The following is a 15,064-nucleotide window of genomic DNA, read 5'->3' as shown; positions in this document are numbered from 1 at the left end:
ATGGGCTTTTACAATAGTCAAGAAAAAGGTATATGGTTGCCATTAGGCCAACTCACTATCCAGATTGTTGTTGAATACAAATCCCAGCACCTGCCATGATTTGAACTCCTGACCCCAAAGCACTGGCTTGGAGTTCTGAATTGCTAGTTCAGTGACATTCCTGCTTTACCTGTACCTCCCTGGTGGCTCAGTGGTTAGCACTGCTGCCTCTTAGCACCAGGAATCTGAGTTTGATTCCAGCCTTGAGTGACTGCCTCTATGGAGTTTGCACATTTTCTCTGTGTCTGCGTGGATTTCTTCCCACAGTCCAAAGATGTGCAGGTTAATTGGATTGGCTATAGGAAATTGCCCTGTAGTGCCCAGGGATGTGTAGGTTAGATGTGCTAGCCATAGGAAATATAGGGTAGGGGGTTGGATCTGTGTATAATGCTCTTCAGAGGATTGGTATGGGTTTGTTGGGCCAAATGGCCTGTTTCCACATTGTATGGATTCCTGTAAAATTCTAATAAAACAATTTTTAAAAGACATGCTACTTTGCATATCACATTGCTCTCTTTTTAAAAAAAAGTGAAAAATACCAGTAAACTGAGTAGATTAGATTCCCTACAGTGTGGAAGCAGACCCTTCGGCCCAACCAGTCCACACCGACCCTCCAAAGAGTAACTTAGCAGACCAATTTCCCTCTGACTAATGCACCTAAGACTATAGGCAATTTGGCATGGCCAATTCACCTGACCTGCACACCTCTGGATTGTTGGAGGAAACCGGAGCACCCGGAGGAAACCCATGCAGACACAGGGAGAATGTGCAAACTCCACAGAGTCACCTGAGGCTGGAATTGAAACTTGGACCCTGGTGCTGTGTGGCAACAGTGCTAACCACTGAACCATCGTCCAGTCCCTATTCTGTAAACAGTAATGAAATTGAATGAAAAATACATTAGTTGTTTGTAAGTTACCTAGTTTGATGAGGATGACCTTGATTGATGTGTGTTCATTTTCACCCGTAATGGAACTTCCCCTTGCATTTATCCTGTACTAAACAATCCTAGGTGTGCCAGAATCACCGTAATATGTGCAGTTCCTTGTTACAAATTCATTATTTTTTGTGTTAGTGCTCCAGCGTGCTTGAAGAATTCTAATAATTGATCCCTTATGCTTCTTTGTGTTTTTTTCTCAAAAGCTTGCTTGCTACAAGCCGAACTGGTGAACTATGAACGAGTAAAGGAATATTGCCTCAAAGTCCTGAAGAAAGAAGGAGACAATTTCAAGGCCCTGTATCGCTCTGGTGTGGCTTATTATCACCTTGGAGATTATGATAAAGCATTACATTATCTGAAGGAAGCAAGAAACCGAGAACCAACAGGTGAGCTATTTCCTACTTTGTAAAACGGCGGGAGTTAAAGAGCATATTTTATGTGTGTGGGGATATATACACAGTTAAGTATCTCTTTCATTTTGATTGACGCTCAAAGTGAACAGCATTTCTTTTCCAAAAAGAGAGAAAAATGTGCACTCTCTGTTTCATATGAAGCTCTGGGTTAAGAATCTAACATATCTCATGCTTGCTTTAACCGATTGCTGGAGGACTGTTGCCTTTGAATAGTGTTGTCTTATCTGACACTGTATTGTATGAAATCTGGTGCACAAGTCTGTGCCTCCCTTAGATCAAGCAAGGATGTGACTTTTACCAGTTGGTGGTGAAAGGTGTACAATATATAATTGTCATATTTAGAAGCGGCATTTTAAAATAGAGACAAAGGAAGTTTGAGTCCAGTGAAGGTTTTTGATTTAAAAAGGTGCAAGTCTGGCATATGCTGCCTTGGAATGTAGTGAAGACCGGTTCAAGCCATGACATGCAAGAGGGAGTTGGATTATTATCTGATAAGTAGGAATGTACAGGGTTGTGGAGAGTGCAGGGAGGGAGTAGCACTAGACAAGTTGCTCTACATAGACATGGTGAACTGAAAAGCCTCCTTCTGCTCTTCAGCATTGAAACACTGAAAATAAAAGCAGGAGTACGCTGTTTGGCCCCTCTTTGAGCCTGCTCCACCATTCTCTATGATCATGGCTGATGATCTTACTCAGTAACCTGTTCCTGCTTTTTCCCCATAACCCATCGCTTTAACAACAATGTTTTGGTCTCCATCACTTTTTGTGGCTGCCAATTTCACAGACAACTCTGTAATTCTAAAGTAGTGAGAGGTTGAACAGGGAGGAAATATCTCTAATGCAAATAGATTGAGACAATTGAAATCAACCCATTTTGTGATAAGAAAGTGTTATTTCCGATCTTTCTGACTAATTTTACACATCATTGATGAATCTAACATGCATCCTGAGCTTCACAATTCTTGGTGTGATACCATGGTAACAAATGATCAGGTAGTGAAGGTTAAGAGCACCGTTGTTCCTTCATAATAATGCTGGAACAAGCACCACATCAGGCGTCTACTTCCTAGCTGGCTGTGGACAGATGTTTTAGAATGTAAAGCTGGGTAGCTAGGAACAACTCATGATTGATTGTGCAGCGTTAAGACCATGGAACAGTTCAGCAGTCTTTACTTCCACTGGGTAACATAGCAGAGGTAGATTGGAGCAGTTGAAATCAATTCTTTTCAGTATAAGAAAATATGTTATCTTTCATTGTTCTGAGCAATTTTACACAACATCGAGGGAACTGATGTGTATCTAGGGTTTCATCAGCCTGTCACAGGTACTCTGAATTTACTATTAAGATAATATAGTTCTGTGACCAAGCCAGCAATGTTGAATACACCAAATCTCAGTGGAATATTTTGAATAATCAGTAGGTTTCCAAACACAGTCATTTCTCAAAGTTAACATTTATCCTTCAGGTGTTTAAACTTAATGACTTTTTGGTTACTCATCTAATTGTTTCTGGAGTCTAGACCAGGAAACATACGATTAATAACTTCAACTGGAGACAAACTGTGTTCTAAATGTTGTTTAATTGTAATTGTGTTCAATGTTTATCTACAGAAACTCTCAACTTTGTGAAAGTGTCTTTAAGAGGTGCAGGAGTTGGGCCAATGCTGTACGTAGGATAGAACAAATAAGTGCGTGAAATTACAATTGATCCTTGATAGTCGATAAATCTTCTCTATTTTAATACCTTTTGTTATTTATCTTTGGTCAATCCAAACCCAGCACGGGTTCGTGAAGCCACGCTGTATCTTTTAGTTTCAATTCCACCCTTTGTGACAAGCTTGCTTATGCACACAATAACTAGTTTTTATATGTGTATCAGGGAACATTTGGGTTGGTTGAGAAGTTAGTGTTAACAATCTTAATCCTTACCCTCCTCCACTCCACTCTGATTTTACGAAAGGCTGTAGGGGGAAAGCAAACCACTAACTCCATGCCCAGGAGGTCAGCTAATTGGCAATTTTAAATAAAAGAAAGAGGCTGTCTGGAATATATTAATCATTTCACACTTTTTGTTCTGGCCAGGAAATCCACTGGTTGAAGTGAGTTCAAGTCTGCTCATTCTGAAGATATGTGGCTTTCCAGTGAGCTGGTGGATCCAGTGTAGCTGGTGGACCCAGTGAGCTGGTGGACCCAGTGTAGCTGGTGGATCCAGTGTAGCTGGTGGATCCAGTGTAGCTGGTGGACCCAGTGAGCTGGTGGATCCAGTGTAGCTGGTGGATCCAGTGTAGCTGGTGGATCCAGTGTAGCTGGTGGATCGAGTGTAGCTGGACTTGTTGCATTCAGAAACTACTTCATCCCCAATTCTTTCGATCTTCTCAATGAGACTCCAATTTTGCCCCGCCCTCTCACCCTGCACCCCAGATCTCCACGTACCCTCTGAAGGGTTCTGATCTCAATATCCACACACCCCTTCCTCCACCAGTTCCTGAAGCCTCCATAAAGTTTATGACACCCTCCATCCAGGCTCCAATCCCTAACTCCTCTATTTTCCCATTCATCTCCAAGCATCCTCCCAGGATCAGGCATTACTTGCACATGCACACCCTTCCACCTCAGGCCCTGATCCCACGATCCCTTTTGGCAACCAAACCTTTCACGGGATCACAAAAATTGAACCTCCCACACCAGACCCAACTTGTCCGCGTGTCCACCCCCCATAAAAAGAAAACAATATTTGTCCCATTAACATTGTGAATTTATCAAAATCCACGTAGACTAGGAAAGCGCAGGTTTAAGTCCTTGACTGTGCTTGCTTCAGCTGATCTCAACAGAGATGGCTTTGAAGGTCACACTACTGATTCTACTCAGGAAGGAGGAAAATTAGCGAGAGCACCCTTGACACTTCAACCTTGATGAAGCATGTAGGAGGGAGCAATAATCCCCTTGAATCTGTTCCATTTCACACCATTCTAGACTACAACCGATTATCTACCTCAAAGCCATACTTACGTCCTTTCCCAATATCCCTTGATGCCATGAGTAATTAGAAATTTATCAATCTCTCTCATGAACTAACTTATTGTCTGAGTTCCCACAGTTTTGTTGGTTACCTTTTAATCAAGTTGCCATGGTCTTGTCAGACCATAGGATTCCTCTCTCAATGGAGAGAGATGACTGGTGGTAGTTTCACCTGAGGGCCACTATACCTCAGGCGAGAGCGAAAAGGTTGAGAATGTAACCTCCACTGGTGAGGGGATTGAACCCATGCTGTCAGCATCACACTGCTTTGCAAACCAACCATCCAGGCAACTGAGCTAATTGCCACTTAATACCTTACCTTTGTTACTCTAGCTTGGGACAACCCAATACGTTAACTAGCAACTATTACAGCTCAGGAGCCCCAACAGAAGGCTTTGAAAACAGTTTACTGTCGTCATCATCTGTGAGAATAACACACAATGTTACCACTAACTACTTCTGTCCTTAAGTGGCTTCACAACTTGGTGAATCCTTAATCCTAAAAATACAATTGTAATGTTTGAGTTTGTGACTGTTTACTGGCTGATGAATGAAAGTTCAGAAATCCCGGATTTTTCTTTTCTTATCATCTGCAGGAAAGCTGTTTTGCCAAATAATTCAGTTTTTTTTTTGTTTAGACAAGCTTGACTGAGCACTTCCTTTCTCTCTATAGCATTGCTCAGGCACACATTGTCACACAGTTACTGCAGTATGGGAGTGGCCAGAAGGAAAGGAACAGCATGAACCACCGAGGTGTAACAGTTACCAATTGTGGTTGGTGACCAGTTACAACAATTGATGCCATTTGTTGAACAGTTCCTGCAGCTTGTGGTCCTCTCCTTGTTATATCAAGAACACAAAAAAAGGCACAAATCAAACTTTTGATCCTCCACGGTGCTGCTAGGCCTCTAGACTCTCTTTTTATCTCTCTCTCTCTCGTCCCCTGTCCTGAACCTCGCACAATTGTCTCTACGTCCTGCTGTGGCCTGGGGTCCCTCTCGCTTTCTTCCTCACTGCCTGGTCATTTCTGGTCTCTCCCTGGCCAGTATCACCACTCTCTCAGCTCCTTTAACATCTCTTACCACAGATGAGTGCCACTAGGCTAATTTTTTCAGGAGTCTCACTGAATCAGCTGCACTTCCCTAGCCCCTGTGAGTGAGTGTGTGCGTGCGTGACTGAAGGCTGAGTGAGTGAATTCATGAAGGAGGGCATGGTGAAGACTGGTCAGGTAGCTGGGTGGCCACTCACATGCAATAGATTCAACAGGCCTTCTCTCTTCAACTGTTTTCTGTTGAATGGATATGCATTTGTCTGGCACCAGGGACTATGCTTCATTTGCTCCAATCTAATATCAAAGCCAGTCTCTGTTTAGTCTTGTACTGTGGTCCAAGTAAGACAAATGAATATGTAAATGGGAATAGGCACCTTAATTAAAGCTGCTGTCTATTGCAGTTCTCGGGTTCGACTCATTTCTCTCAAATTTCCAAATGATGCATTTGATTTCATAATTTCATTGGATATAGGAGCTGAATGAGGCCATTCAGCCCATCGAGTCTGCTCCACCATTCAATCATGGCTGATATGCTCTTCACCCCCATTTTCCTGCCTTCTCTCCATTTCCCTTCAACCCATCACCAATTAAACATCTGCCTATCTCCTCCTTAAATTTACTCACCGTCCCAGCATCCACCCCACTTTGGGGTAGTGATTGATCAGGAACAAATTAAATACCCACCGAAACAAGTCTACCAGCAGTCAGATGCCGTGTGTAAGTCACCTGGCCTTTACTACCCAGTGATAAAAGTAACATTTGTGTAGAATGTTCATGTAACCAATAGATGTATTAGAATGAAGGATCCCAATGCCTTTGGGAAATGGTGAATGAATATTTAGTATTAGTATTTCTAACAAAAGAGGAAGTCAGCATTCTGAAAATTCCAAGGAAGCTAATTATGAATCAGGCAATAGGACTCATCAAAATTAATATGAGCAAACTAACAGTAATGAAGAAAATAATTGTGTGAAGGAGTGACAAGTCTCCAGGACTGAATGGTTTCTCGCTCAGGATTTTAAATGAACTAGGTGAGAACCTAACAGATGCCCTGCTTATTATCTTCCAGCTTTCTGTCAATTTTGAACCATTTCAGGAGGCTGACAAATTGAAAATGCCGCTCTATTTGCTCAGAAATGCTTGAGAGAGGAATTTTAGGGCGGTTAGCTCATTATCTTTTAGGGAATTATTAGAGACAATAGTTAGAGATGATGGAACAGCTTAAATTTTCAGCTGATCAGTAACATCTTTAATTGATCTCTTTTATTCGAAAGATAGAGGTCAAGCCTGATGAACACGATTATATTTTTTTGAAGACGTGACTGCAGTAACCAAAAAAGGGATTGTCTCGGGATGTTTTTTGTGTGGACTTCAGAACACACACAACCCCTTTAGAGAGATTGTTAACTAATGCTAAAGGATATATATGAGGTGAGAGAATCTAAGACTAGAGAGTAATAGTCAAAAAATTCAAGCAGGGCTTTTTTGGAGTGAAACTGGTCAACACTTTTATATGTAACTGGTGGTAGAAGTTTGGAATTTTCTTGCCACAAATGGCAATTGATGCCAGATTGGCTGGTACTTTTGTTATCACATAGTATTAGTGAAATGGATTTCAGTTCCAGATCAACTTTGATTTCACTGAATGGCATGACTAGCTCGAGAGGAGAAAGTGAGGACTGTGCAGTAGGTTAAAATCGACTAGCTCGAGAGGCTGAATAGACAGCTCCAGTTTCTACATTTCTATGCTCCTATTCCTTTTTCCTGGCCTGGCTCACAATTTCATAGCTGTCTATAGGACTTGGCATGAAAATGCCTATAAATCCATATGGTTAAACGTAATGAGCTGTGGTAGAACTTCACTGAAATTATTTGGTGCATGAGATGGGAGTAGACACTAGCACTCCAACCATTTGGAAATTCAGTCCTCCTTCATTTATCTGGAGTCTTCCAGGTTTAAAGATTTATCTTTTGGGGTGGGGGAAATAACACATGACTGGGACACTCTGCTGGAATACATTCTAGCCAGCCATTGATAACTTGGGGTTGATGCTCAGAGTTCAAACCAGAAACATCAAATGATTTTGACTCTGCTCCTGTAGGAGTTGGCAGGCCATCCATATCCTACTTTCTCCCAGTCTTAAAACCGGCTTACCTTTTGTGGAAGAAAGGAGCAGAATCCAAACCAAAGAGAAGGTTAATACAGGCAAGCAGGAGTCTCTGTGCCAAGGTGTGTGTGTCAGGCAGTGGCAGACATAGCATTGGCAACTGTATATGCAGTTTTCATTTGAAACAGTAACCTCTGTACCAGTTCAACTTCCGTATTTATCACCTTTTAAAATAAATGCACACTTAGAAAAGGAGCCATTATTTATTCCATAATGTCTAAATCAGTCTTAAGCCAACCCTATTACTCATTTGGGTTCTTCTTTGTATTAGGACCAAGCTTAAGTGGCCTACTCCCTACACAAAGATCCTCGTCCATGTTGAGTAATGACGAACAAAACTTGGGATTGAATTTCTCACTCTGGGAGTTGTCTATTGGAAGTGTCACATTGCAACAAAGAAATAAACATGGCTAAGAAGTGCAATTCCCATCTGGCACATGGGGTACATGGATAAGTAATGGCCTTTGACGGACTCTCTTTCAGTTATCTTTCCTGTGCTTCCTCAGTTTGAGTTTGTTTCCTTATTTTCTCCCCTCTTCATACTCTGCCATCATTTGGAATTTTCAAATGCTTTCTGTGACTTCCTGTTACGACGAGAACGAAAGAAAGAGCACCTGTTGAAGGAGCTGTCACTGCAGTTATCACCCTTCGTGAAGATGGTTGTTGCAATTGTTTTTATAGGTGGGTTTTGACTGTGCTATAAATGTTGGATATCTGGTCTCCAGTCAAGAAATGTCAAAACAAAACCAGGCCATTCCATTAGTGAAGAAAATAGAGTCTCCCTGTCAGGTGAATAGGTAGCCAACTCTCTACAAGCAGACCTTTCAATGTAAGCTGTTCGTTCTATTTAGTTTATATCTCTATCCCACAGGGTGAGTCTTGTCAGCACAACACTGATCACCTGCACTGCAGTCAAGTTGAATGGATGTAACTCTCTGGATTGGCTTGAAACTTTCATGCTGTGGTGACATTCCTCTCTACAGGTATTGGGTGTCACTCATTTGTGAGCCTTTCAACTCCGAGTTGCAAGGTTGTGGCTAAAGTCTGACTGCAGTCATGTGAAAACTTCATTGGCATCTAGCTACTTTTTTTTATTCATTTGAGACCTGGGTATTGCTGGCTGGCCAGCATAATTACCCATCCCTAGTTGCCCCTGAGAAGGTGAAGGTAATCTGACTTTTTGAAATACTGCAGTCCATGTGCTGTGGGTTGACCCACAATGCCCTTATGGAGGAATTCCAGGATTTTGACCCAGTGACAGTGAAGGAGCAGTGCAGTATTCCTAGCCCCTGACTGCTCTTGTAGCCCTGTGTTGATGTGTCATGTTTAGTGGAGTTTCTAGTCACTGGTAACCCCCAGAATGTTGATCGTGAGATTCAGTGATGTTAATATCATTGAATGTGAAAGGGTAATGGTTAGATTCTCTCTCATTAGAGATGGTCATTGCCTGGCATTTGTCTAATGGGAATGCTACTTGCCATTTGTCAGCCCAAACTGGATATTGTCCAGATCTTGTTGCATTTCAACATGCACTGTTTCAGTATCTGAGGAGTCATGAATGGTGCAGAACATCATGCAATCATTGACAAACAGCCCCACTTCTGACCTTATGATGGAGGCAAGATCATTGATGAAGCAGCTGATGATAGTTTGGCCTATGACACTGTCCTGAGGAACTCCTGCAGAGATGACGTGGAGAGTTTGCCCCGATACCCATTGATTCCAGTTTTGTTAGGGCTCCTTGATGTCAAGGGCTGTCGGTCTCCCCTCACCTCTGGAATTCAGCTCCTTTGTCTATATTTGAACTAAAGCTTTAATGAGGTCAGGATCTAAATGGCCCTGGCAGACGCCAAACTGGACATCACTGAGCAGGTTATTACTGAGCAGGGCAAAAGTGTGGTGCAGGAAAAGCACAGCAGGTCAGGCAGCATGCGAGGAGCAGGAAAATCGACGTTTCGGGCAAAAGCCGTAGGTACTGTTTGACAGCACTGTCCTTCCATCACTTCCCTGATGGTCAATAGTAATTAGCTGGTTGATGAATAGTAATTAGCTGGTTGGATTTATCTTTGCGTACTGGACATACTAGGCAATTTTCCACATTGTCAGGCTGGTGCCAATATTGTAACTATCCAGGGAGAGCTTGGCTAGGGGAGCATCAGGTTCTGGAGCATAAGTCTTATCAGTAATATTGTTGGTATGTTATGGGCCTATAGCTTTTGCAGTATCCAGTGCATCCAACCATTTCTTGATATCACCTGGAATGAATCAAATTGGCTGAAGACTGGTATCTGCAATGTTGAGGAGCACTGAATGAAAGCACAATGGATCATCCACTTGGCATTTCTAGCTGTAGTTTGCTGCGAATGCTTCAGCCTTATCTTTTGCATTGGTGTATTGAGCTCTTCCAACATGGAATGGAATGAGGTATTTGTGGAGCCTCCTCCTCCAGTGAGTTGTTTAATTGTCCACCATCATTCATGACTAAATATGGCAGGACTACAGAGCTTAGTTTGATCTATTTGTTGTGGGATTGCTTAGCTCTGTCTATCACTTACTGCTTATGCTGTTTGGCATGCAGGCAGTCCTGTCTAGAAGCTTCACCAGGTTGACACCTCATTTTTAAGTTTACGTGGTGCTGCTCCTAGCATGCCCTCCTGCATTCTCCATTGAACCAGGGTTGATGGTAATAGTTGAGTGTGTGTCGGGGGGTGGGGGGTGTATACCGGGCCATTAGGTTACAGGTTGGGCTGGAGTACAATTCTGCTGCCATTCACAGCCCACAACACGTCATGGATACCAAATCTTGAGTTACTAGAACTGTTCAAATTCTGTCCCACTTAGCTCAGTAATAGCATCCTACAACATGATGGAGGATATTCCCAATGCAAAGGTGAGACTTTGTCTCCACAGTAACTGGGTGTGGTCACTCTTACTGATACTGTCATGAACAGAGGAAATCTACAGCTGGCGACTGGTAAGGACAAGGTCAAGTATGTTTTTCCTTCTTGTTGGTTCCCTCATCACCTGCTGAAAATGTGTTGCTGGTTAAAGCACAGCAGGTCAGGCAGCATCCAAGGAACAGGAAATTCGGCGTTTCGGGCCAGAGCCCTTCATCAGGAAACACGTCGAATTTCCTGTTCCTTGGATGCTGCCTGACCTGCTGTACTTTAACCAGCAACACATTTTCAGCTCTGATCTCCAGCATCTGCAGACCTCACGTTTTACTCCCTCATCACCTGCTGTAGACTCAGTCCTTTAGGACCCAGCCAGTTCGATCAGTAATACTGTTGCCCGGCCACTTTTGGTCATTGACATTGAAATCCTCCACCTAGAGTACATTTTGCGACCTTTCTACCCTTCGTGCTTCCTCCAAGTGTTCTTCAACATGGAGCAGTGCTGTTCCATCAGCTGAGGGAGGATAGTACATGGCAATCCACAGGAGGTTTCTTTGTCCATGTTTACCTGCTGCCATGTAGCTTAATGGGATCTGGAGTCAATGTTGAGGACTCCCAGGGCAACTCCCTCCCAATTGTATACCACAGTGCCGCTACCTCTGCTAGGTTTGTCCTGCCAGTGGGATAGGACATGGATGGTGATTGTGGTGTCTGGGACATTGCCTGTGATTTGGTGAGCATGATTATGTCAGGCTGTTGCTTAGGCTCTGAGATAGCTGTCCCAATTTTGACACTAGCCCCCAAATGTTAGTGAGGAGGGCTTTGCAGGACTGTTTCTGCCGTTGTGTTTTCTGGTGCCTAGATTAATGCCAGATAGTCTGTCCAGTTCCAAATTTGGAACATTATCCTGAGCTGGTGAAAAGTAGTCTTCAAATGTATGTATGTCTTCCCTATGCTGCCTGAAGACCTTCCTGCAGGACATGTCAAAGACATCTAAAAGCCTGTATTGTGAAGCAGAGGGTGTGAAGGCAGACAGTCTCTGGAAGTTATAGGTCTAAGTTGCATGGTCTGTGTGTTTGTGACCTGGGGTATTGTTGATTTGAGATGGATGGTTTGATGCACACTCCTATGAAACACCTTGGGATTTTTTGGTATGTTAAGGACTGTATATAATGCAAGTTTTGATTAGCCTTTTAAATAATGTTATAGGGAAAAATATTCACAGTCCACATCCACTGATACAATTCACATTGCATTTCACATCAGTTCATAGCATTGGAAACAGTCACCAAAAAACTGACCCGGCAAATTTGAGACACTTCCCTATTTATAAGCACATCGGTTACTAATTCTTTACCATTTCTAGATCCCCCTGCTACCTCTGAAATCTCAATGCCTCCAATGGCAAATGAGTGGCTCAAAGACTGAGGTGTGAGAGAAATGGCTTCCGAGTCATAGAAGACTGAGGGATGATCTTACGGAAACAAGCATCACATGAGGGGGCTTGATGGGTTGGATGTTGAGAAGGTATTTCCACTAGGAGGAAGGCTGATGAGCCAGGAAGCATACCTATAGAATAAGAGCTCATTCATTGAAAACTGAGATGGATAGGAATTTCTTTTCCTAGAGGATAATGAAATCTGGAATCCTCCATCCTAGAGAATTGTGGAATTGGATTCACTGACAGTATTTCAAGAGGAGGAAGATAGATTTTTCAAATCTCAATGTGGAGGGCTATGACATAAAAGAGGAGTTGAGGCTTAGGGCATATGAACCATGATCCAATAGAATAGGAGTGCAGTCGGGGAGGTAGCAGGCTCTGAGGCACCAAATAGAGCTCCTGCACCTATTACTTATGTTCTCTCCTTGTTTTGAGGTACATTCCTTCAATTCGTTCTCACTGAAGATTCCCTACCATTAGTAAAGGAGATGGAAACTCCAATTTATTTGTGTCCCTTAAATCTCCCTTGTTCACCTTTATTTAAAAGCATTGAAATCACAGGATCAAAGTAAGACTGAGGAAGGATGATGTGTGGTGTCCCCACCCCTATCGTTGCTGTGAAAGACTATCCTTGAAACACCGTGATGACCTTGTGGGTTTTGAACTAGCCAGTGTGGTATAATTTAGGAGAAAACGAAGACCGCAGATGCTGGAGAGTCAGAGTCGAAAAGTGTGGTGCTAGAAAAGCACAGCAGGTCAGGCAGAATCTGAGGAAGGTACCTGAGGAAGGACTTATGCCCAAAACGTCGACTCTCCTGCTCCTCGGATGCTGCCTGACTGGCTGTACTTTTCCAGGGCTGCACTTTTTGACTGTGTGATGTAAATGCCAAGATAAGAAAGGAATGAGAGGAGGGTATGAGCCCTGAGGTGGGCGATAACAGGAGCACTCAGATTGGCACCAAAATAGAGGGAAGGTGGTAGACTCTACCAGAATGTCAGCTATAAATCTTTCTCTCTCAACTCACTGCTTTAATTTTCTTTGTATGGACAATATACACACTCAGTTATGAGGCAAAACCAAAATAATGAATCAGACTCTTGGCATGCCCTGGATGATCCCCAAAGCAGATGGTACTTGTGAAACTGTACCCAAATTTGGCACTACCCAAGGAGGGGATGTTGGGGACGGTTGGTGAAACTTCCTAATCCAAGATACAACAGTGAATGAATTTACATGTGTCGAGTGGCTCAATCTTATTCTTTTTCTGTCCTTGTTGAAATGCAGATACAAATGTCATCAGATACATCCAACTGGCAGAGATGAAGCTCAGCAGATGCTCGCAGAAGGAAAAAGAAGCACTTTAAAGGCATTCGATACTGCAGGGGTAGGAGAGGACAACTGCTGCGGTGACTGGTGGGCTTTGTTTCGCCATCAAACTTTATTCTCTGGATTGGAAGCTTGCCTGCATGAGACGAGCTCCGGTTCCCCAGCTGAGGAACTGCAGAGCCAGAGGCCATTTGAAGTTTGGCATTTCGTGTAACCAGAAACAGATTGGGAAAAGATCTTGAGGCTGTGACGTCATTACAAGAATTTTAGCAAGCTTTGTTAGGAACATTTTTTTTTAAATTGCATCGCTTGTTGAGGAAGGTAACGTGTTTAAAAAGTTCTTTTTTTTAAATGACTGTTGACAGAAGTTTACAGAGAAACTGAAAGTGGGAATAGTTTACCACTCTCTGTGGATAGGGAGAGAAGTAAGTTTGCAATGACACCACAGCAATCTCTCAAAATGGCCGACTCCAGATCTCCTGATTGAAAACTGGCCAAGGGAGATTATCATCAAACAATTGATTTGATGGACAGCATCCAAAACATTTGAGCAGAAAGCAGTCCTGTATATTTGCACTGCCATTTAGCCTTTACTCATTAAAGTTTTAGCAATTTGAAGGGAAGGTTGAGAGTTGCTGCTCGTAGAACCTGTTTAGAATAATATACGTGAATTATTATATTCAGATTTTAAGAAGTACCTGTACAGTGAGGGAACAAGTATCTATAACTATTATCAATTTTGATAAACATGCTTTAAATTAAAAAAAATACTTTTATTGAAGTGGTATAACACAAGTGTTGAGCATGCTAAGTGCATTGGCAAAAACAAAGTGGAAGAAGAGCACAATAATTGTTTGCAATTACCCTGAGATTATGTTGCAGTGTGCAAAATGCATAATGCACTTGTCTAGAGCTTCTCTATCCATTATTTTAGTGGAGACATTAAACAATTAAGACAGAAACGTGCACTTGGTAGCTGGAGAAATAGAAGAGAGAGAAATGTATTATTTTTCAACTAGAAAAGAAGATGGATGTTTTTAGGTCTCACTGATAGCCATTTGTTTCCATGGTGATAGAGTCCATTAACAACTGCACAGAAAACATAGATGTGTGTTCTAACACAGTAGACTTTGAATATCTTGGGACCTGAGGGTGTTAATATGTATCTGCTGGTTGTGAGACTTTACGTGTTAGTCAGTGCTCACAATTTCATTAATAAGTCATTGACTTTGAACAGTTGTTTAAATGATTTACTAGGAGACGGTCGCTATTCTAACAGGCACATTGCAAAAGAGAGTGGAAGCTGAACTACTCATTAATAAAATTACAAGTGCCAGGGCAAATGCTGCACTTGTCAATTTTCAAATAATTGGATAATGGATTCAGCTCTTATTAGCCTATGTTGTGAACAGTGCAAGCAATATCTTAAGGCAGTGCATGGAAGAGTAAAAGAATGTGTTATAGGATAAGAAAGTGTTGGAACTGCACAGTGAACATCTGAAAAATAAAAGATAATATTGTATGTGGTACCAGAGCAGCTGGGTATTAAAGCCATTCCCCTCTAATTTCAAATTTCCAGTATTTATAAATTTGTTTTCTCCAATTGATATAATGAACATGTGTTATTAGAGGAAAATATTAGAGCAAGGTATTTGGAAAATTTATACATCAAACGACTCGTCTACCGAACAATCTGGAAGAATTCCCAGGTTTGTCTTGTGCACAAAAGCAGGTCAACCCCACCCTTATCAGTCTACTCTCCATCATCAGCAAA

The 15,064-nt window shown here is 42.2% G+C and overlaps 1 protein-coding gene across 1 annotated transcript in view; it reads left to right on the top strand.

The window, feature by feature from the left end:
• The window catches only part of LOC132818120 (tetratricopeptide repeat protein 9A), a 70,087-nt gene extending 55,225 nt beyond the window's left edge, over window positions 1–14,862 (top strand). The window contains exons 2-3 of the mRNA XM_060828825.1: window positions 1,183–1,365; window positions 13,249–14,862. Of these exons, the coding sequence (XP_060684808.1) occupies window positions 1,183–1,365; window positions 13,249–13,328 (263 nt within the window). The 3' untranslated portion in view covers window positions 13,329–14,862. The remainder of the gene's footprint in view (window positions 1–1,182; window positions 1,366–13,248) is intronic.
• The last annotated feature ends 202 nt before the right edge of the window (window positions 14,863–15,064 follow it).

The sequence above is a fragment of the Hemiscyllium ocellatum genome, chromosome 8 (assembly GCF_020745735.1).
Source record: "Hemiscyllium ocellatum isolate sHemOce1 chromosome 8, sHemOce1.pat.X.cur, whole genome shotgun sequence".
NCBI classification, from domain to species: domain Eukaryota; kingdom Metazoa; phylum Chordata; class Chondrichthyes; order Orectolobiformes; family Hemiscylliidae; genus Hemiscyllium; species Hemiscyllium ocellatum.
This window is presented reverse-complemented; position numbering and strand designations above follow the sequence as displayed.